We start from the raw sequence: 22,412 nt of genomic DNA, 5'->3' as shown, positions 1-22,412 counted from the left end.
TCGAAAATCTTACCTTAGGGTAAAGCATGTTTAATTGACCAATCAGGAGAAAGGAATCTATTCATCCCTTTGTTCCGATTAAGTGCTTTATCTGAGTTCATCTATGTTATTCTATGTTTTTTATATACAACACAGCTGTTCGTAGAATCACATTTATATCCAAAAAATGCAGCAGAGTATTCAAAATATTGTTTGATAAAAATTGTTTATATTTTTTTTACAAATAAAAATGCGTAAAGTTATGTCAAGTTTATTTTACACCAAGATTATTGTTCCTACAATTCAGAACAAAATTTTCAAGCAACAAAGGTTATTTTATTTTATATGAGATTATTTTTTATTGTAAAAAAGAGAGGTAACGATGTATGTTTGATTATTTTTATTTTTTGTTTTAGAAGGTGGATTTATTTATTGAGCAGGTATTTCTCTGTTAAAGAGACAACTGATGTAGAATATGATGTGCCAGTTGAAACTATCCGTAACTTCAGTATTGTTGCACATGTTGATCATGGTAAAAGCACACTCGCAGATAGGCTACTGGAATTAACTGGGGCTATAAAGGCAAACTCTGGCAAACAAGTTTTGGACAATTTGCAAGTAGAGAAGGAACGTGGAATTACTGTAAAAGCACAGACAGCTTCATTGTTTTATTCATATCGAGGGAGAAATTATCTTTTAAATCTCATCGATACACCAGGTCATGTGGACTTCTCTGCAGAAGTCTATCGCTCACTGGCTCCTTGTCAAGGAGTCATACTATTAGTCGATGCAAATGATGGTGTTCAAGCGCAAACAGTCGCTAATTATTACTTGGCGCGAGAGAAAAATCTCGTAATTATACCAGTAATCAATAAGGTGGATCTGAAAAATGCCAATCCCGAAAGAGTGAGAGATCAGTTGCAGACATTATTTGATGCAGAAGATATCGATGTTATCAAAATATCTGCTAAATTAGGCACTGGAATTGATAAAGTTCTAGATGCTGTAGTTGAAAGAATTCCACCACCCACAGTATGCAGGCACGAACCCTTTAGAGCATTAATATTTGACAGTTGGTACGACAAACATAAAGGTGCTATTTCTTTAATTTATGTGAAAGATGGAGCACTATCAGTTGGCAAACACATCAGCTCCGCACATTTACAAAAATCGTACGAAGTTCGAAGTATTTTTTTTCTTAGACCTCATGCAGAGAATGTGAAAACAATGTGAGTGAGTACAATTTACATTTTTTAACATTGCAATTATATCTTTTATGTATGCAATATACAATTATTAATTTAATATATAATACAATATATAATATTTTGCATATATAATTTGTATGCAATTTAATCTGTCTAGATTTGCTGGGCAAGTAGGCGCTATTTCATGCAATATGAAGTCTAAAGAGGCTTGCATTGGTGACACTTTGCATCTACGGCATCAACCTGTTGATTCTTTAGAAGGATTTAAGCCACCAAAGCCAATGGTATTCGCAGGTGTATATCCAATGGATCAGTCACAATTTACCTCTTTACAAACAGCTATTGCTAAACTTACATTAAACGATAGTGCTGTGACTGTCACTTTAGAATCAAGGTATAAGTTTTATAACACAAATTTAGAATGCTTTCTTTATGTTATTTAAAATGATATAAAGTTTATTTTTTTAATAATTATGAATTAGTTAATTAGCTATAATGATTAAATATAATGTTCAATTGGATTGATAATAACTTTATCAATAATATAATATAAAAATATTACATGTTGCAGCGTTGCACTTGGAAGGGGATGGCGAATTGGCTTTCTAGGTTTATTACATATGGAAGTTTTTATTCAACGTCTTGAACAGGAATATGAGGCACAGCCGATAGTTACAGCACCCTCAGTCACATACAAGGCAAAGATTTTTGGCAGTAAAAATATAACAAAATATCAAAATGACATCGTAATTTTTAACAATCCAGCGCATTTCCCGGACATGCAAATTGTTAGCGAATTATACGAACCTATGATTATAGCAACTGTTATAACACCAGGTATGTATTTTTCACTTAAAATACTAAAATTTATTTCTGCTTAAAGCAGAATTCAAAGATTATAAAAAAGAGAAACTAATTCAATTTTACATTACATCAAAGATTTCAAGATAGCATTTTAATTTCAATTTTTATTATTCTATTTTTATTATCTATAGAGTAATCAGTACTTTGTAACATGTATAGTTAAATATATGAGTGATATTACGTCACTTTGCCGAGAAAAGCGAGGCGTAGAAAAATTAAACAAGACTATTGGCAATGACAGACTTATGTTGCAATATATAATGCCATTGAACGAAGTAATCCTGGACTTTCATGATTCTTTAAAGAGAATAAGTTCTGGTTATGCTAGTTTTGATTATGAGGATCATGATTATCAAGTGTCAGATATTGTGAAGGTATTTAAATATTCTGTGCTTTAGCCTTGCTTACATTGTATTTTTTCTTAATTATACAAATTAAAGATGCATTTTTACTAATTTTAGTTAGATATTCTCTTGAATGGAAAAATGGTGGAAGAATTAAGTACAATTGTACATCAAACGAAAGCGATACAAACAGGCAAGAAATTGTGCACTAAGCTTGTCGAAACCATTCCTCGACAGCTTTTTGAAATAGCAATTCAAGCAGCAATAAGAAGTAAAATAATTGCAAGAGAAACTGTAAAAGCATATAAAAAAGATGTAACAGCAAAATTAGTAAGCAAATATGTATATCGATATACATAAATAATCAGTAAAACTTTTAAGAATAGTATTAACTTTGTATTTTTCTTTTTTTAGTATGGAGGTGATGTTACTAGAAGAAAAAAATTGTTGGCACAACAATCGGAAGGAAAGAAGAAAATGAGAATGATAGGAAAAATTTCTTTACCACGGGATACATATATAAGTGTACTGAAAAAGTGATTTTTCACATGATGTGTAAATAAACATTGTAAGAGATTTTGCATTTACTACTTATCATTTAATCCGTCATGACGTGATCATAAGTATAATTTAGATTTAAAAAGAAGCTAAATACTTTTTTGCGAAAAACTAAACATACAAATCTTGTGAACACCGCTTCATCTATACATTCATTTCGCAAACTAAAAAATCTAAATCTTGCCACGATAATTAGTATTGTACGAGAAATTCTTTAATTAAAGCAGTATTGTGCGGTAAACCTTGCACATACATATCTTTCCACGAGTTTCTGTTTCCATTTCTTTATCGAAATTTAAATGCGCAATTATTTTCTTGTACTTTTCTTGTAATTATTTAATGAAACTCGGAGAAGAAAAAGATATTGGTGCATAAAAGTCATATATATACAAAAATGCATATAAATATTATATATTGTTATATTTAGAAAATTAGTTGAATTGAAAGTGCTGTCCAAAAAAAATTCAATATTCTTGAAAAATTGTCAAATTTAATAGAAAAAAAAAATATATATATATATATATATATATATATAGGTATATCTTCGCATAATTAATGCAAATGATGGCAAATCATCATGAGGAGGGAAAGTGTGTTTACAACATGGCGTAGCCAATCAGTTTTCTTGGATTTTTGTTCGTTTAAAGCCTCTTGCACAATGCCAAATATTTAGGATGGAGAATTCACTCTAGATCAGTTTTCTTATTTCATGGTTATTCACTCCATTTCGTACCGTAGTGAATGCAACGTTACAATTGTAATGTGTGTCCGACAATTTATTTTCTTATACTATTTATTGCTAAAGTAAACGTTCATGCTGATGTATCGTGTCATTTACGAACGCGTTTAATTCAATTTCATTATTACGAATAAATATGCTACAAAGTATTATTATCAGATACATTATAACCATGTGCTCAAGTTATAAAATCACGGCAGAAAATAAATTGCTTTTGCCCATTCTGTAAAATTGACAAAACAACACAATTATCAACGTCATTGGCGTCGTTAAAAGAATAAGAATATAAGTCATCTAGAAGAGAGAGACCTGCTGATCATAATTAAACTAATTGGTTAGTATAATAAGTAATTTAAATTACAATTCACTTATAGTTTACAATTGATAGTTTCAAATAAAAGCGATATTACATTATTCCATACTATAGTAAGCATATATAAAAAGAAATGTGTGATTTTAAGTATATATTTATATATAAAATTATTGTAATATTTATTATAAGCCTGCATTATAGCATAAGAAAAAGTAGTAAATTTTGTGAAAATATAAAGAATATATAGCTAATATAATTAATATATCAATATAGTTTGTGATACATATATAAAGAAGAGATATTACATATGAACAAGAAGAGAGATTACATATGATTTTTTATTTATAGAATACGCATATATATTGGATTAAAATAGTATTTTTTATCAAAGACAACATCAAAATGGCGCCAGTACCTTTAGAAGGTCATCAAACTCCTGTTACAAATAATATACCACAAGAGGGTAATCGCGGAGGATCCATCTCCTTAGCCATGCTCATAGATTTTATAATACAACGAACATATCATGAACTCACTGTTCTTGCGGAACTGTAAGTATAAGATGTCAAGATATTAATAGACATACTTTAATATTTTGTGATACAGTTTATTTTAGAGTGTGTATGTTTTTTGTGTATTTAGATTACCTCGTAAAACAGATATGGAACGCAAAATTGAAATTTATAATTTTTCTGCTCGAACAAGACAATTGTATGTTCGTTTATTGGCATTGGTAAAATGGGCAAATAGTGCATCTAAAGTGGATAAGTCTACAGTAAGATATACATTTTCATATATTTTATTAATTAAATAATTAAAATATATTATTTAATGATTCATGTCCTATTTTGTTATAGCATATTATGGCATTTTTGGATAAACAATCATTGCTCTTTGTCGATACTGCGGATATGTTAGCAAGAATGGCTCGTGAAACTTTGGTACATGCTAGACTTCCAAATTTTCATATCCCTGCAGCTGTAGAAGTACTTACGACTGGCACATATGGCAGATTACCAGCTTGCATTAGAGTAAGTATGTAGCATAAAAAGAAGTATTAATTATACAAGAAATTAATGAAAATATCATGTTTGAACAGGAAAGAATAGTGCCTCCAGATCCTATTACAGCTGCAGAGAAAAGAAGCACATTACAAAGGTTGAATCAAGTCATTCAACATAGATTAGTTACTGGAAATTTATTGCCACAAATGCGTAATTTAAAGGTAAATATGTACAAATAATAATAAAGATATAAGTAAATTATGCTAAAAATCGCACTGATATACCTATAATATACATTTCTTCATAAAAAAATATATATTACATATATGATTTTTTGTTTTAATAATCCACATGATTTAATTCGATTTATTGTTAATATATAGATTGAAGCAGGAAGAGTGACGTTTCTCGTAGAGCAAGAATTTTCAGTGTCTCTTACAGTTATGAGTGATGGGCCAACAGTTCCATGGAGATTATTAGAATTAGAGATTTTGGTTTCGGATAGGGAAACTGGAGATGGAAAGGCATTGGTACATCCCATGCAAACTCGATACGTACATCAGGTATATATATAATACAGTAATATATATAAAATAAATTTAGATATTATATATATATATATATATATATATATTTAGATACCATTTAACAAACAAAATTTTTTTTACAACAGGTTATACAATCACGATTGGCTGAAAGTACCAATCCATTGTCAGAAGTGTATTTTTTTTTGCATTACTTTTGTCAATCATTGCAATTAGAAGTTTTGTTTTCTCAAACATTAAGACTCATTCAGGATAGATTAGATGATCATATTCATGTAGATGAATATGCACCTGGCAAATGCCTCTCTGTATCTTATTGGAGGTAATAATAATTGTATAATATGCTTATATAACATGTGTTAAGAAAAAAATAATGCAATAAAAAGAGAATTGTACATGCAGATATACATAAGACTTTTATATCATACATCTTTTTAGGGAATTAACGAGTAAGGATCCACGATCAGAACTTGGATATAAATTGACCATTCAAGTAGATCAACATGATCCTGCAAGACCTCTTGCAGTTGTACACATTCCGTCATTGGGAAATAAGGTAAAGTAACATACTTATATTTTTCATGTTTTCAGTGTTTATAATAAGACAATATATTATGGTAATATTACACAGGAAAGTGAAATAGCACATAGAGCAATTAGATCGGATCAGTTATCAATGGAATGTTTACTCGTGCACACAATTTATATTCGGACGCGAAGTCGTCTATCCGAATTGAAACAAGAGTTACAAACGATGCTGAAGGACGTTGAATGTAAGTTGAGGATTTTTTGCTATATATCTTCCTTTTACGAATCTTCTACATTATATTCAGATTAAATAAAAAGATACATATTTATATAATGTACACATTTGCAGGTACCTTAGCAGGATCTCCAGCTATTTTATCAGTACCTATATTACAACCATGTTTACGTGCTGAGCTTCTATTAGTTACAGTTGACACTCATACTGGTATGCTACAGTGTCATGTTCCTCAATACGATGCACCTCTTGTACCAGAGTTAACAGCGGCTCTGAATGGGGATCATTCGCGTCTTCCGACACTTATATCTGAATTGAGGTACAAATATTACTGCAATATTCTTTATAAGTTTTCTTTTGCATTTTTCTAAAATAAAATTAATTGATTAATAAATTATTTTATGTCAGATTTTGGATAACACAAAGACGTTGCGAGAAAACATTGCAGCATTTAGCCGCTACTTCTCATGAACGTTTGCCTGTATTACATCATCCAGATCATCCTATGTCTAAGATTAGTAGACATCGCATGTTTGTGCAACTGCATAAGCATCCTACAGTTATACTGGTATGTAAATTCAAATTTTCCAGACTTTAATATAATCACATTTAAAAGATATTTTAACATTTAAAAATACATTACATTAGTATTACGTACAAAATTGTACATATATGTATATTCTGCAATATTGTTTATTTTAGATTGTTGCATTCAAAGAAAAAGAAAACTCGCCGTGTGAAATAGAATGTTCCTTCTATCTCGCTGTAGTGAAGCATAGTTCTATTGAAGATGATCCGCACGATGATAGCATAGAAACGGAAATACCAAAAATGTATCTAAAAGTTCAGAGTCTTATTGAGTTTGACACTTTCGTCATTACACACGGCCCATTTACAAGTGTGGACAGTGGTGAGTATATTCACATATGTGTTGTGCGTAATATATATATATATATTGTATATAAATTCTTTTTTAACTTTTATTTTTTATTTTCAAAATTTGTATGTTTAAATAAATTAATTTTTTTCTAATTGTTGACAATATTAGATAATAATAAATAATATTGTTTTTCGTTATTAAATCATATATAGATAAATAAAATTATATGGATATGCATGTGTATTTCTATGTGGATTTAGTTTATTTGTTATCATATACTATTAAGATATATAGATGCGCAAGTATTTGCAGGTAAAAATAAAAAGTATATATATTAGTATATAGTTTTAGTTATAGTGTGTATACTATGGTTTTGTATTTCGTAAAAACATTTTACTTTCTCTCTCTCTTTATTAATAATTTCCAGGAACTTTTGATCTATTCTATCTACTGGTGTTATGTGATATATAAGTATATATTGTATATGTATTATATATGCTACAAGTCAGGCTTATTCAAGTTTATTCACTAACAACAAATTCATTATGGGCCAGTTGTTCCAATTCTTGGTAAGTTTTATCCAACAAGTAGTATATCTTTGTCTCTTTTTTAGAACTTATCTGAAAAGAGACGAAAATATGCTACCTGTCAGATAAAACTTACTGAAAAGTTGGAAAAATTGGCTCTATTTCTATCTGCAAATAATCATGCTGTAATCATTCTTAATGATACCACAATTCTAGACACACATACTTATACCTTAACTAATCTTTTATTTCTTCTCTGATTCGACAAAACTGAAAAAGAAGAAGAAACATTTTATTTGTGAATTAAAGCTTAAACAGGCCTGATGTAAATGTATAAAACAGCCGTTTTTATAATTAACTATCAAATCAATATATAATTAATATAATGATATATACGTTTAATTGTACATTTTCTCTTGTATTAAGTACATATAATTTATCTTGTCTTGGAAATGCTTAAGAGCTTTTTCACTAATCTTTACTAACATTTGATTGCTCGGTCATTAATATGCCTTATAGTGTATATGGATAATAATTAACATCTGGCAACATTCAGTGTGGTATACTACTGCTACTTTTAGGGGGATTAACGGGTGGATTTTTTAGGGAATAATGATCAAGATGGGGGGTGCATTACAGAAGTGGTGGAGACGACGACGAGCAACAAACGTAGAAGCACTGGGGTTGGAGGAAGGACAGACGCGGTGGGAACATCACAGAATAGAAGAGCAAAACATCCGGCTTACTTCATTCCGGAATTAGCACATGTTGTCGCTCTGTGCGACGAGCGGATACCATTTGTAACTCTAGCTCAAGAAGTAAGATCTAAATTTCTCATTCATTTTTATATCACATCTTGTCTCTTATTAAAGCTCCTGGGTCCTCGCCTTTCTCACCTTTGATGTCACAATTCCAAAATGATTGACCAGGGCCCAGAAGCCTTAAAGAAAGGAGATTTCCTTTCTGTAAGGAACGTCTTGTATAACAATAATTAATCTTTTTGTGATACTATAAATAATCTTTATTTATAATAATTTGCAGCTTACTAGACGAGAGATAGCTCATCAAGGGCTACAGGTTGAAGCGAATGCCACGGCATTGGTACTGAAACTTGTTCAATTACCTGCACCATCACCAACTATTGCTACAAGTAGTGCCTGGCACGCTCTTCTCAAAAGACTGTTGAGTGTTTCGATTAGAGTTCAAGGAAAAGGCATGGCTAAAACTTGGATGGTGGAATTTGTATTCTTTGGTAGTCCCCTCTCTAGTAGTCACCCCAAGGAACAAGGTATTAATTTTTTTAAATCAAGTATCTGTTCATTATTAATATTTAGATATCTCTCATAATTTTACATACTTTTCCACTTTGTATTTTCAGTTATTATTATACATTTTCATATTTTTTATAAATAGTTTTTTCATATTTTTTATAAATATTTTTTTTTCTCGTTAATTATGAACAGTTTGCACATATATTATATAATTAATTCCCCTACTTTCACTTTTGAATAAAATTTGACTTTTTATTGTAGATGAATTCATAAAATAACACATTGTAATTTATAAATGATATAATTTTCTTATTGTAATAAAAGTTGTAGAGCACAAATATATTTTTTTAATCTTGCAGGTGTACGAAGACCAGTCTATTTTCAATATGAAATGGGAACAGCTGATACTGTTTCTCGCACTGTAGATGCCTTATTAAATGACTGGGCACAAATAGTGCATTTGTATTCACTTGTTCATGATTTAGCTGAATATTTCAAAATGGGTATGTTATATATATATGTTCCAATTTTATAAAATATTACATATTAATTATGTTTTCATAATTTAACGCTGTTTACTTTAGAGAAGTACAATTTACGCAACATGGTTAGCATTAAGTCTTATAGTTATAGCAAGCTAGTTCTTGCATATGGTCCAAATCATGCTGCAATTGTAACTGTACAGTGGAATGATAAAGCAAACTTCAAACTTGTATTTGGCAGAAGTAAGTTCTTTTACATTGATTTTAGTTTATAGATAAGCATCACATTTTTATCACTAACAATGTAATAATAATAATTTCTGTTAATGTAATGTAATAATATGTTAAATGTAATGTAATAATTTCATTTGTATTATTAGGTCCAACCAATACAGTGACCAATGCGCATTCTATAATGAAGGAACAGCTAGAAGCCCACTTAAATAGGCACAAGAATTTGGCACAAATTATTCATATACTTAACGAAACGCTTCAACCGCTTACGTCGATCAGTAAATTACCGACAATACCTCAGTTATGCGTGCATGCGGTAAGTGCACGCGCATATCTGTCTCTTTTCGGTTCAGACTTACGGATAAATTCCTCTCTACAGAGACCACGAGTGCCAGTACAAACGTTTACTATAATGCCACAATGTGTCACTTTAGTAAAGATAGCATATCAAGGAATGTATTGCTTGGAATTACGTTTGCGCGGCGGAGGTTTGGTGAGTTTACGTGATGGTGCTTATAGTCATTTCGACAAAAGTAACGTCGTCGACGAGTTCACGCCCACACAGGGCTTAAAGGTAAGAAACGATAAAAACGTTTCCCCTTTATAATAAAGCAAAACGATATAGCTAACGTATTCGTGTCTTGTTGTAGGCATTTCTGTCGAAATATGTCGACGAGAATGCGGTATATAGAAGAAGATCTCAATCGGAGGACGATAATCCACCGTCCCCCGTCACTATGGATAGCGATGGTGGTGGAGGTAATGTAGGAGGTTTCTTAGGACATCATAGAAGCGGGCCGCAATCGCCCGCGCAACAACGTGAGGGTTTAAGATTTCATCCGCCGCTCACACCACCATCCGGCAGTAATCCTCACACACCAGCCAGTCCTCACACCGCAAATATATCGCAGGTAGATTGCTTGACTAAGATAATATTTAAATTATTCGATTGTGATTATAGGTCTGTTTGTTTTAGCTCAACTGATTGCACTAGAGTTTATCTTTTTCTTTCCAATGTCGAGTAAAAAATTCTGAACTGGTGCAGCCAGTTCAGCTAAAACAAACAGACCTCATGATACTTTTTTTTTTTTTTAGGCCAGTCAACATCAAAGTTTCGGAAGCAGTCCTGCAACGTCGTTTAACTTGGCGTCCCCGCCATCGTTACCACCGAATACACCTAGCATGTTACCGCACCCGTCTCCTGGATCGGGACTCGTCGCGAACAGTCCTCTAAATCAGATGCACGTTCCTAGTCCAGCTGGTCTCATGCCAACGTCGTCGCCTGGACCTTGTAGTAATGTTCAAGTAGGACATTCTCCTGCTGGTTCATTTATGCAAACGGGTATGTTTTGACATATATTTTTCAATTCTTAATATTACCTTTGTGTTTTTAAAATTTCTATCATATTCTGTTCTCAAACTGCGAAAATGCTTACATTTTCATTGCATTACTTGGAAAAAAGAAGCAAATATAAGTAAGAAACAATGACATTTTCGCTTTCAGAAATTATAATTATTATTTTGCAAAAGCAGAGCATTAAGCCTAACGATGATAATTATATTTCCCAATGCTTTTTATTTTTACAAAATAATTTTAATAATAATGAAACGACATGCAGGTCATATCGATGGTAGTCCTTTCCCGTCTTCTCAAAGTATGGCTTCACCGGCTGCTTCCAATTGGCCTGGATCTCCGAGCGTACCTAGACCATCCCCTGCGAGACAAAGTCCGGGTCACGTGGCGCTACATAGCCCACAAGCCTCCGATCACAAGACTGTTAGTCACATGTCCAGAGTATTACCACCGAGGTCTTGGGCTGGTGCCGTACCGACGCTTCTCACGCACGAAGCGCTAGAATCACTTTGTTGCTCCTTGCCTCATCCGTCTGGCTTACCAGGTCCAGATATGTCGCCGCTCGAGAGATTTCTAGGTTGCGTCTACATGAGAAGACAACTGCAACGTTTTATCCAAACGGACGATTGCGTAAGAGAACTTGTATATAAATAGTAACACAATTCAAGATTTTGACAAGTCGTATTTTAGGTACCCATGTATATTTAATAATATATTTATTTCATATATATACTTGAAATTAGTAAATATTTACTAGTATTCTATACTATATATATTATTACTTAAATGTATAAATTGCAGGTAACTGGTATCAATAGCACCGAACCTGGCGTAGTACATTTTAAAGTCGAAAGCTTACAATGTAGAGTTGGATTAAATCCGCAATATTTCCAATCTCTTCATATTAAAGTACAACCACTTCCAGAATACAAAGATCAATGGAGTCTGGAAGAGTTACAAGTAAGTAATTAAAGCGCATATACTGCGTATTTGCACGATATTATTCATTAAAATAATTCCTCTTATTTGTAGATTATAGAAAAATTCTTTGATACACGAGTCGCCGCCCCACCTTATAAACACAATACACTATCTGGCTTCGGAAGGATGCTTAATGTACGTTTTAAGGTGTTGAAAGACTTTGTGCAAATAATGAAATTGGAGCTGGTTCCCGGTCTTGTACAGCAACAACAGTTGAAGTGGTCCGTACAATTGTGCTTGCGTATCCCACCTTCTACTGGACAGATTGTGCCTCCTGGATCAGAGGGAGTGCATGTTTGTAGGAGCAAAATTTTATTCTTCGTGAGTATATTTGTTGAAGCATTTAAAATTTCTTTAGATTTGATTACACGATTTTGCATATTTTGCAGTTGCAACTTACGAGAATAGGTATGACGTATCCGGGAGAAACGTCCTTCGTCCTACCATTTGTGTATGACGTCACCACGAATTTAACGCAACTGGCGGAAAGAAGAGATCTTAGTCCGGCGATTACAGCAGCCTCCATGCAGCTGAAGAGATTCGCCGAGTACGGCGCGAATCAGTCGGAATGTTCTCTGTTCCCTGCTGTAAGGGATCTTTTAGCTAATTTCACGTTGCCATCGGAACCGCCGGTTATATCACAGGTATAATACTTTGTTAAGTTAGAAACGAGATCTTAAGATTCTTTGTCCCTCGCTGCAACTGTATTAAATCATTAGAAATTATATAAATCTTTTTCTTACATATGTAGAGACAAATTACCATACTGTCATTTATAGTTGCAACGTGGGAGAAGCGATATTTCATATTGCTTTTTCTATTTTATTTATTAAAAACTACGTAAAGTAATGGAATATTTCCGATACTTGTAACAATTTGTTTTTTCGATAATGTAAGATACTGAAAATAAGTGTCATAACAAAGCACGAAATATTTTTACGGATCAAGACTCCTGGGTTCGTTTCTAATGTTATAATTCCAACATGGTCTGCGAGAAGTCAGGAATTTTGATGGAAAGCTACAAAGCTTGCTTTACAATATCTGTAACAGGTTGTGGCGTCTCCCGCGGGAAATCAAGTACCTCCTACACAGCAGATTCAGAACGCAGCGATGCAAATGCACTCGCCGATGACTGGCGGCCAAGGACCGCCGCAGGGACCATATGGAATCCAAAGTATGCCACCGATGGGCATGATGGGTGGACCGCCTCAATAGGATTTGCTTTACTCTCCTAATCCCCTTTGTCTGCCGAATCATCCGACATGGATGAATTAAGAATGTAAACGTTCTTTCAGAGGACGCACGCGTTTCCATCTTGAGCAGATTTACATTTTATGGGGAAGACTTTAGGAGAGAGAGATAGCTATGTATTTGCCACATTCAATTCGAGAAATGATATAGATAAATAAGTTAATGAAAACTACAAGAAAACTATCATGAAACCATTCTGTAAATGATAGTCTGATATCTCTGAAATCGCTGTTACAGATATTTTGTGTCTTACTATTGACTAATAGTCAACTACATACACTATTTTGACAAATATAAAACGCTAAAAAAATGTATAAATTGTATTATATGATAACTAAGGAGATTTTAATGGAGAATTACATTTTGTCAATGAAAATTTCTTTTTATTTACATTAATTGATATTCCAAGTTAAAAATTATCTGTACGCAAGTAGAGTACAAATCTATTATTGAGATAAGTATCTTCTTGTAACATATATAAACAGTCCGCTATATTAATATGAATGCGAAATAGTGAATTTACATTGTAGCAAATGAAAATTATTTGCGAAAATACAAATGTAAAAATGGTCATAAATATATGTTTGTTAGATGTTTGTCTAAAGATGTTTGACAAACCATATTATATGCTTCTTTAAGTATTTGTGTGTGTGTGTGTGTGTGTGTGTATGTGTATGTATGCGTGTATGAACGTTCTACTTTTTAATGAATACGTTTAATATTATTTTACATGAATAAATGTGTAGAAATCTTAAATGTTTATACAAACGATATGAAATCAATTTCTCACATGTGTAATCTTATACTTGCTCTACTTGCTCGTCTGTTTGTTTTACAAAGACGTGATTTAACAAAGAATCTATTATGGAAGTTAAATTATCCCTACAATTGTTGCTGGAATGAATCGATAAAATAAAACAATTTGCACATTACATATTTTATCTGGGATTTATGAATAATATAAAATTTTTATTTTGGTTCTGCGTGTACAGCTCTTTTTTTACAAAAAACATGTAATACTCTTAACAAAAATCAATCGTACTATATTCTTAATATATGCAATTGTACAGTACTCATACAGTTAATAATAATATATTGGAATACAACTGTATATCGATAATCGCATCTCAAATATATATACACTTTTAGGTCAGGTATCAGTCTCTGTATATAAAATTTGAATACATCTTGATACAACTATTTCGTGATAATCCTGAATTGCATCGAAACATAAATGAATATACCTACTAAAAATCTTAAACTTTGAACTTAAACTAAGCAATATCATGCATTCTTGGCCGTGTCTGTGTTGTTTTGTCATTTTTTTTTTAATCTTATCACTGTAACACCTCACATAATCTTTCAAAAATAACTCTGCAATATATAGCTCTTATTTGTATCTTTAATACCGAAAAGATACTTGTTTGTAATATAGATATTACTATATTAATTTATGTGAAACTATCATAGCATACAACTACAACACGCGCTTTATTCATTATTTTATCGCAACTCCAGAATAAACATTAATCTTGACTCGACTTCCACAAATTCTACACAAGTTTCTAAACTGGTGTCTTAGGCTCCATGTTTTTTTTCACATCGTTACTTTTTTTGTTGATTTTAAATAGCTTTTCTGAAATTTATACATTCATAATACCATGGAATTACATATTAGACAGCTTTATAAGAATCAGGTTACCAATATTGCAATGTATCCTTATATTTAATTCTATTTTAATTTCCAAAAGTATAAATGCAAGTATATATGTATTTTCTATATGAATTTCAAGAAAGATCGAAGGAAACGAGATTTGAATAGATCCAAATTTTTGTCTCTCCTTTTTTTTATTAAAAAAAGAATCCTTTAAACTATTATTTACGATATCTGTATTCATATAAGGATCTAATTGCAATAAAAAGAACCTTTACATTATTTTAATATACTCGACAGACACACTCTCTATGCGAACGTTTAAAAATAAATATAAATATTTTTATAGTGCACATCGCATGCAAAAAACGTGTTTTCGATCTCTAACTTAAACTGCACATTATTTAAAAAAAAAACAAGCATTTTACTGTGTATTATATTTTTAAATTATCAACTAGCGAGTTTTATAATGAGAATGTCAATCCTCCAATTAGCCTGTACGATATTTCACGTATTTATGCATATGATCATAGCCAAGACATCGTTAATTGTACAATACATAATTTGTAAATATATGTATGGTAAAATATTTTATATATATATATATATATTTATATTTATATATATATTTTTTATTTAAGTTCAAGATGCTTTTTCGCGCGTGTCAGAGGTAAAAGGAGGTTTGATTTGTTATTCCTCTATTAGGAACACAGTGATGTGCAGCACATTTTCATACAGGGCAATTGACAAAGAAAAGAGAACAAATGTTCAAATATAAATGCTTATGACACTTTGACTTCTGTGATGCTCACAAAGTGTGAATGTATGTAAAATGCTCTTCCTGATTTATACTATCAGCAATGATGCGCCATTTTTCTCCGCGTTTTTGTTCACAGAAATATTTATATCTGATATACTTATATCTGACAATCTCTTTTTTTTTAATCAGGTACATGAGGAAAATACAATGCTAGAAGCATATATCAGGATGAAATCAGAAAATACCAATAAACACGAGATCTACTATAAATTTGTTATACAATTTGTACGCATCTATTTATCTTCTCTTATCGCCAATATAATGTATGTAATGTCAAAAGAAATATTTTTCTTGCATAAAAATATGTGTTTTAATATTTTAATTTCTTTCAGCAATTAACAACGCATTTATCTGACTTTTTTTCTGAATACTACTTTGAAATCGATCTCGTGTGTAAAACTACGATTGTTCAGTAAGTGTACGCTATATAAGAAAGTTCTCAGAAAATTCTGTTGAATGCAATAAAATAGCGAAAAAGATATGCCGAAGAAATACACATCGGCTTTTTGTCTCACGAATATATCATCAAATATATTTCACTATTTATTTTTCTTTTTCTTTACGTTGAGATGGACGAAACATCGCGTATGTATGAGTATTCCAAGTTATGATACAAGCATCTAAAATGTTTTATGAAAATATCTATAATGTTATCGTATATATTGCGTATATACATTCACTATTTGTTATCGACATTTAATATTTGCATCAACTTATAGATGATAAGAGAGCCGAAAGATGAAGAAGAAATGATCATTATTGCGGAAACATACGTCGGTCGGCTCTACACAACATCTCTCCGATTCTACTTCTCCATTATTTTAAACGCTTGTACCTCCATAATACGAACACTTGGCGAAATCACAAAACGTTATCAACTTACAGTGACGTTTAGATACTTTATAACGAAAATTGTACATATATATATATATATATATATATATATACATATGAATGAAACAGAATTATATATTCTCAAATAAGAGAATAATGATTCCTTTTTTTAAAGAGAAATGCGCATATCAATTATCATATCTTCTACGTCACTGCCAGTGTTTATCCGAAAACGTTTCGTTGACTCAAGTGTGTCAGAATATTTTTTTTTCTGTCGGTCGATTTCGCAGCTAGCCTAGGCTGGGCTAGCAGCTAGAGTTTCGCAAGCAAGCAAGGCACAGGAGCACACTAAGGGCTCTCAACGTGCTAGGAGGCACTACTCAACAGTTCCATGCTCTTAATGCCTCGTCAACAGCAGCACCAACAAGTTAACACTGGAAACGAAAATGTCTAGAATGTGCGGCATGAACAATTAGTAGCCATGAGAGTATAAAGAGCATCGTAAAATTGAATTATACGTCGATCGTCGTGTGTGTACGTACGCGCACGCACATATTTCAACACAGAGAGAAAGAATAAACACACATTGTTGAAAACACGCATATTGTGTCAAGCCGATGTCGCGGGATTATAATAATTCGCACCGCACTATCGTGCGGCACGAAGAGAGCATTTATAATTGCAAAATTACTGTGTCGCAAGATACGTTGTTGCAACACGTTGCCTTCATTAATTAACATCGCACTACAATATGCGAGATATTAATTCGAATTGTTTTTTTCTATGCTGTGGATATCGGATACTGTTTGTTAAAAATCTAAGGAAGTTCAGGTACCGAAGAAAAAGCGTAAGATTATTTTGTGCATCATTATTTTTTGGCATTTTTGGCATTTTTGACACGTTTACGTATGTATCATTTGATTACTTCTACTCAATCAAAGAATCAAAAATTATTTTACCTATCATGTATATACTGCAAAGATATATATTTTATCTAAATACACACAATGTCTATAAGAAAGTCAACGTCTTCGATTTTTGTAAAATTCACATCTCGTCAGATTCATTGTAGTGTGTGTACATACGTGTGTGCGTTCGATGAAATTTTTTTTTAATTTTCAGTCTTAGAGTCTGTTGCTTTCGATCTCTATGTGTGTGTACATATGTATCTGGTGCGCATACGTATACAGATTGCGTATACAGCAGTGTGTGTGTTAAACATTGAGAAGTATACACTAACACACATTATCAATTTCTTATCAAGGTATTGGACTTCTCCTCGAAATTGTACACATTTTTACCCACATTTACAATAATACATTTTTTTTATGTTTACATTATTATGTTAACGTGAATGAGATTTTTTTATCTCGCGATCTGTGATGTAATCTGTTAGGTACGTATATAGCGTTTGCAACACTGAGACGATAGACTCGCTAAAGCTACTCTAATTAATAAAATGGGAAGGGACGGAAAGAAACAGTTAATGTTGTGTTATTATTGCGTTACGACAATTCCGAGTAGAATTTCGCCACGTGTGTTTAATAACTTGTGCCGATAGAGTCGTTCGAGTATGAAAAAATCGTGAAATGAAATGAAATTGTAAAAAACGCTAAAGCTTATAAATGAAATTTATACAGGCCCAATTGCATACTCGTTTTTTTTTTTTGGCAATGAACGAATACGTTCGGATAATTCGTCGTTTCGCTTCTCAGCGTGAATCATCAGTGTCTGTGCGTTAGAAAAAAAATCTATAATTCTCGCTCGAATATATCTATATAAAGTTAAATTTGTATAAGTTAAAAAAAAGAATATTTTACGAAATAACGCTCTTCGATTAGAGAGAGCTATCTATATTTGTCTAAACTTTGGCCTCGTCTATATATTCAGCAATAGTAGTTATTGCCTCGTATAATTTACTTGTAAGATAAATCGATAAATGATATCTTTATCTTTTCGCGAAACTCTAGAAGAGTGTCTAATTATAATAATTTAACTTTTTTTGCTTTAGATTATAGATGTAAACATGAAACAACGATTGCACAGATTTGAAACGTCTAGTTTACATAGTCAAGCTACTTTACACGTATCTTTTTTCATTTGTATAATTTCTCGTTTCAATCACACACCCTAACATGCGGTGTGGTAATCTGTCATCGATGATACTATATGTCAGGATATCCCTCGCTAAGCGCACTTCCTGTTACAGGTTGCGCTGCATAATGATGCAATCGGGCCTCCCTCTCTTCCTTTGCATATATCCGTATCTTTCTCTCTCTCTCTCTCTCTCTCTCTCTCTCTCGTTCGCTCTCTCTCTTTCTTTCTTTCTGTCAAATTATATACAATAGCATGGCCATGCAAGGGTGAAGAGCAAAGCTACCATGCCTCAATAGAATTCACGAAAGAACGCTTGTAGAGTAGAAATGGATGATAGATCTAGACGCTGCAGCGATGCAGCAGCATGGGAGGGATCAGCTGTCAACTGACAGCCTCAACCTCCATCTTACTTGAAAGCAAACCCCATCAAAATCATCATCCTTACTTCAGCACCTCACCAGGCCTGCCTTGACGATACGTCTACACAAGCTAAAACAACGTCCATTTGTCAATGTTTTCCGATTGTGGAGAGGGAAGGATCTACTTTTTAAATAGGACAGATAGATTGTGCGTCATCAAAATCGCGTATACGGATTTTGCGCGGAAAAAACATTTATAACATTTTGTGATCCTTTAGCACTTATTATTAGCGACGAGGCGCATCCGTCCTCGTCTACATCTATGTAGAATCCGAACATGTGAAACTGTGCTGCAACACTTTGACGCTATCAATCGATTTCGATCGTCTATAACGTGGAAAATCGCGTGCAACCATTTTTTTTCTTTGTACTGACACAACGGAATGTGAGAAATAATTAACGTGCGACTGGATGAACATTAAGAATCTTGGGAAATTAAGTTTTTCGTTCTCTCTCTCTTTCTCTCTCTCTCTCTCTCTTTCTCTCGATATAGTTGTCGTTCACAATCCGAAAGCAAATTGGTACGTGTTATTAAATGCATGGATCTGCATATTCTTTTCAAGCTTGATCTCGTGACAAGAAACAACTTGGACAGCTCCGAAGCTGTTGGCGTCCGACAAATATTCCGGATATGTACATTATTTCGATCATTTCGCGCGCCCGAGCATTAAAAGCAATTTGAATAGAGTGCACGGTGATCAGTGCGATGACATTGATACAGCACGTCGTTGATAAGCGCGCGTTGAGCGGACAGAGACCGAGTATCTATGCTAATGATGCGTGTGACGTGAAAAAAATCTCCAAGCATTTCGTTCCACTTGGCGTGTCGCGAAACAAAAGTGTCTCCTTCCACTTTTGCTCCTCGCTAAGGGAAGGAGAGATTTCACGCATGCATCAACGAGTGTTCGCAGTATCAAAAACAACGCCGTTTTAGTTTTTTTAAAACATTGAATCTCAGCGAAAGCGAATGCAAATTTGATTTACAATTGACCCTCGAAACGTCAAAGTGAAGCTCTCACTCCGCGAATTGAATTTGGCACATGCAATCGATGATTGGACGAATCATTTTACAAAGTGCACTTTTTCCGCTCAACGCAATTTCCGCGAAAATTCGTGTGTGTCAACATGCCGTCGATATAGATAGAGAACAATCGAAGGGTTCGAATGGTGATCGAAAGCGATTGATTGAGAGTGATCGTCCGAATCGAGAAACGGAATGCAAACATTTATTGTGTGTATAATCACTTTAAATGCGTAACCCTTCGACTTCTTACGTCGTAGTTCTGAAACTATGCAGTCGGAGCGCACGATGCGATGCCATCACGATTCAATTTGAGTCGCCATTGCATTGGAAAACACGAAAACACGTACCTACATGTATGCAATATGCATATATATATATATATATATATATTCAATATATATACACATGCATGCATGCATATATGATTATTTTGTATGTGTATATGTATATATATATATATATATATATATATATATATATATATATATATATATTACATAATACACATACAAAAGATAGTCGAAGTATATTCGCGAAGTCCATAAAGGAAAAAGAACTGCGTTCTAAAGAACTGCTGGCAGAAAGCTTAACACATTCTGCTCTCGAGGTTATTCCTTGCCAGAAGGTTCTACGCATCGATAAACTGCAAAGTGTTAAAGAGGTCATATTTTACCGTCAATTAAAAGAACTGAATCATCCCTAACGGCCGAGGAAAATCGTTCAATGAATATGGTAAGTTACTTTTGCGCGCGCGAGCGCACACTTTTTAACTATCTCGTAATAGATTTATTTAGTAACTGACTTTAACACCGAGCCTACCATGTTGTGGACGCCAATAGCAGCAGGCTAGGTACAGCGCCAGAATAATGACCAAGACCTCGACGAAGACCAGAGCAGCAGCCACACCGATCACTATCGCCGCATTCTCCTCGATGGCGGTCACTATGGCCTTGTAGCAACCCTACAGACAAGTAATCATCTTAATGTGACTTGTACTTAAATGTAACTTTATGTAATGCACATTCTTTAGCTTTAAAATCGATATTTTCAATCTATGAAGTGCTACATTTTTATTAACTTAATTTTTACAGCTGGATTTTAAGTATAAATTTGACACTTGATGGTTTTCAAATTTTAATTTGAGAATTATACAAGGAAATATTTAATATCGTAATAAAATAAAAATATCAAATCCTTTTTATCACCTGTTTGAAAATGTAAATTTAAAAATAATTGTGAAATTTATATATATACATATACGTGGGGCTTATATAAATGTTTCTCCATCACGCATAGCACAAGACTATTTGTTCAATTTGTACGTGCATCTGGATGCCTCGAACGAGAGTTAGGAGCACGCAATGCCAATGCCGAGTCACGCTCAGAAAATTGTCAAGGAGAAAGTGTGCTATAGACGTGAATACATGTCCGTACTATGCTATATTTTAGCAATAATTAGGCTCTGCGTATAATAGAGAAAATATTAGAAATAAATATTAAGAATAAAAATTATTTTCAAATAATAAAATCGAAAAGACTGATACAAAAATACAAAATATAAAGGATTAGGGCTAATAAACTAGTAAGAGTTTTTTCAGAGAGAGATTTGTACAGAGATTTTATTATTAAAATTAAATTTAAATTAAATAAAATTTTATTATTAAAATTACTAAAATAATTCCTATTCCTGATGTTTAATATTTATTTCTTTATTGTGCGCAGGACTTTAATGATTATACTCCCAATTTTTATTTACATCAAGAAAGATGAATGAAGTAATAATAAGATTCAACTTACCATTAAATAATATGAATTGGATGCGGTAGGACTAATTGGACACGAAGGATCCTTCAGAACGTTAGATCCTTCGCTCACTTTTATGCAGCAAGCCTCGGGAATCATTTTTCCGGTAGCAGTCAGGTTCGTATTTTCGCGAAAGTCTAGGTAACTTTCCACACCGCAACAATGCTGCTGAAAATATTTCCATTAATATCAAATAATGCCTCTCATGTCATCGACTTCAAAAACACATTATTTTTTGTTTTATTGTACCCCTTTAAAATTCTCGTAACCAACAGGAATGCAGAGAAAATATATTATATATTCATAAATAGTTAGATAATTATCTCTCCTTATATCATTTATGATTATTATAGCTATTTAATGACGCGAGATAACTATTTGATGACGCGAGATTCTTATTGAACTTAATAGATACTTCTAGCTATCGATTTCAATGAACTTTAAAACGGTATAAATGTAACACT

The 22,412-nt window shown here is 32.7% G+C and overlaps 3 protein-coding genes across 8 annotated transcripts in view; 2 read left to right on the top strand and 1 right to left on the bottom strand.

The window, feature by feature from the left end:
- Nucleotides 1-48: 48 nt before the first annotated feature.
- waw (Translation factor waclaw) lies at nt 49-2,978 on the top strand. The gene is made up of 7 exons (XM_029319360.2): nt 49-309; nt 396-1,208; nt 1,345-1,581; nt 1,759-2,024; nt 2,211-2,425; nt 2,513-2,725; nt 2,810-2,978. The coding sequence occupies exons 1-7, from the start codon at nt 230-232 to the stop codon at nt 2,933-2,935; spliced, it is 1,950 nt and encodes a 649-aa protein (XP_029175193.2). The 5' UTR covers nt 49-229; the 3' UTR covers nt 2,936-2,978.
- A 703-nt stretch (nt 2,979-3,681) lies between these two features.
- Nucleotides 3,682-14,497, top strand: MED14 (mediator complex subunit 14). 4 transcript variants are annotated; one of them, XM_029319366.2, is made up of 25 exons: nt 3,682-4,026; nt 4,354-4,556; nt 4,648-4,780; nt 4,863-5,036; nt 5,105-5,230; nt 5,393-5,572; nt 5,683-5,876; nt 5,993-6,110; nt 6,186-6,327; nt 6,432-6,636; nt 6,726-6,885; nt 7,020-7,227; nt 8,331-8,542; nt 8,766-9,012; nt 9,355-9,498; nt 9,580-9,720; nt 9,858-10,027; nt 10,091-10,285; nt 10,362-10,622; nt 10,807-11,053; nt 11,331-11,695; nt 11,867-12,025; nt 12,098-12,367; nt 12,436-12,690; nt 13,097-14,497. In XM_029319366.2, exons 2-25 carry the CDS (start codon nt 4,408-4,410, stop codon nt 13,259-13,261), a joined length of 4,620 nt encoding a protein of 1,539 aa, XP_029175199.1. In that variant the 5' UTR covers nt 3,682-4,026; nt 4,354-4,407; the 3' UTR covers nt 13,262-14,497. The 4 variants fall into 4 exon arrangements, with proteins under 4 accessions (XP_029175199.1, XP_029175197.1, XP_029175198.1 ...); XM_029319364.2 differs by having other exon boundaries at nt 4,397-4,556; nt 9,858-10,285; XM_029319365.2 differs by having other exon boundaries at nt 8,364-8,542; nt 9,858-10,285.
- Nucleotides 14,234-22,412, bottom strand: part of Tsp66E (Tetraspanin 66E) — a 34,107-nt gene continuing 25,928 nt past the window's right edge. The window contains exons 7-9 of one of the 3 annotated variants that reach the window (XM_029319369.2): nt 21,943-22,116; nt 20,965-21,106; nt 14,234-20,788 (exon numbers count right to left, since the gene is read on the bottom strand). In XM_029319369.2, coding sequence (XP_029175202.2) covers nt 20,754-20,788; nt 20,965-21,106; nt 21,943-22,116 — 351 coding nt within the window. In that variant the 3' untranslated portion in view covers nt 14,234-20,753. The remainder of the gene's footprint in view (nt 20,789-20,964; nt 21,107-21,942; nt 22,117-22,412) is intronic. The other 2 variants (XM_029319368.2, XM_029319370.2) reach the window with 2 other exon arrangements.

Source organism: Nylanderia fulva, unplaced genomic scaffold (assembly GCF_048542155.1).
Source record: "Nylanderia fulva isolate GAGA-0341 unplaced genomic scaffold, ASM4854215v1 Scaffold11, whole genome shotgun sequence".
Classification (NCBI taxonomy): Eukaryota; Metazoa; Arthropoda; class Insecta; order Hymenoptera; family Formicidae; genus Nylanderia; species Nylanderia fulva.
This window is presented reverse-complemented; position numbering and strand designations above follow the sequence as displayed.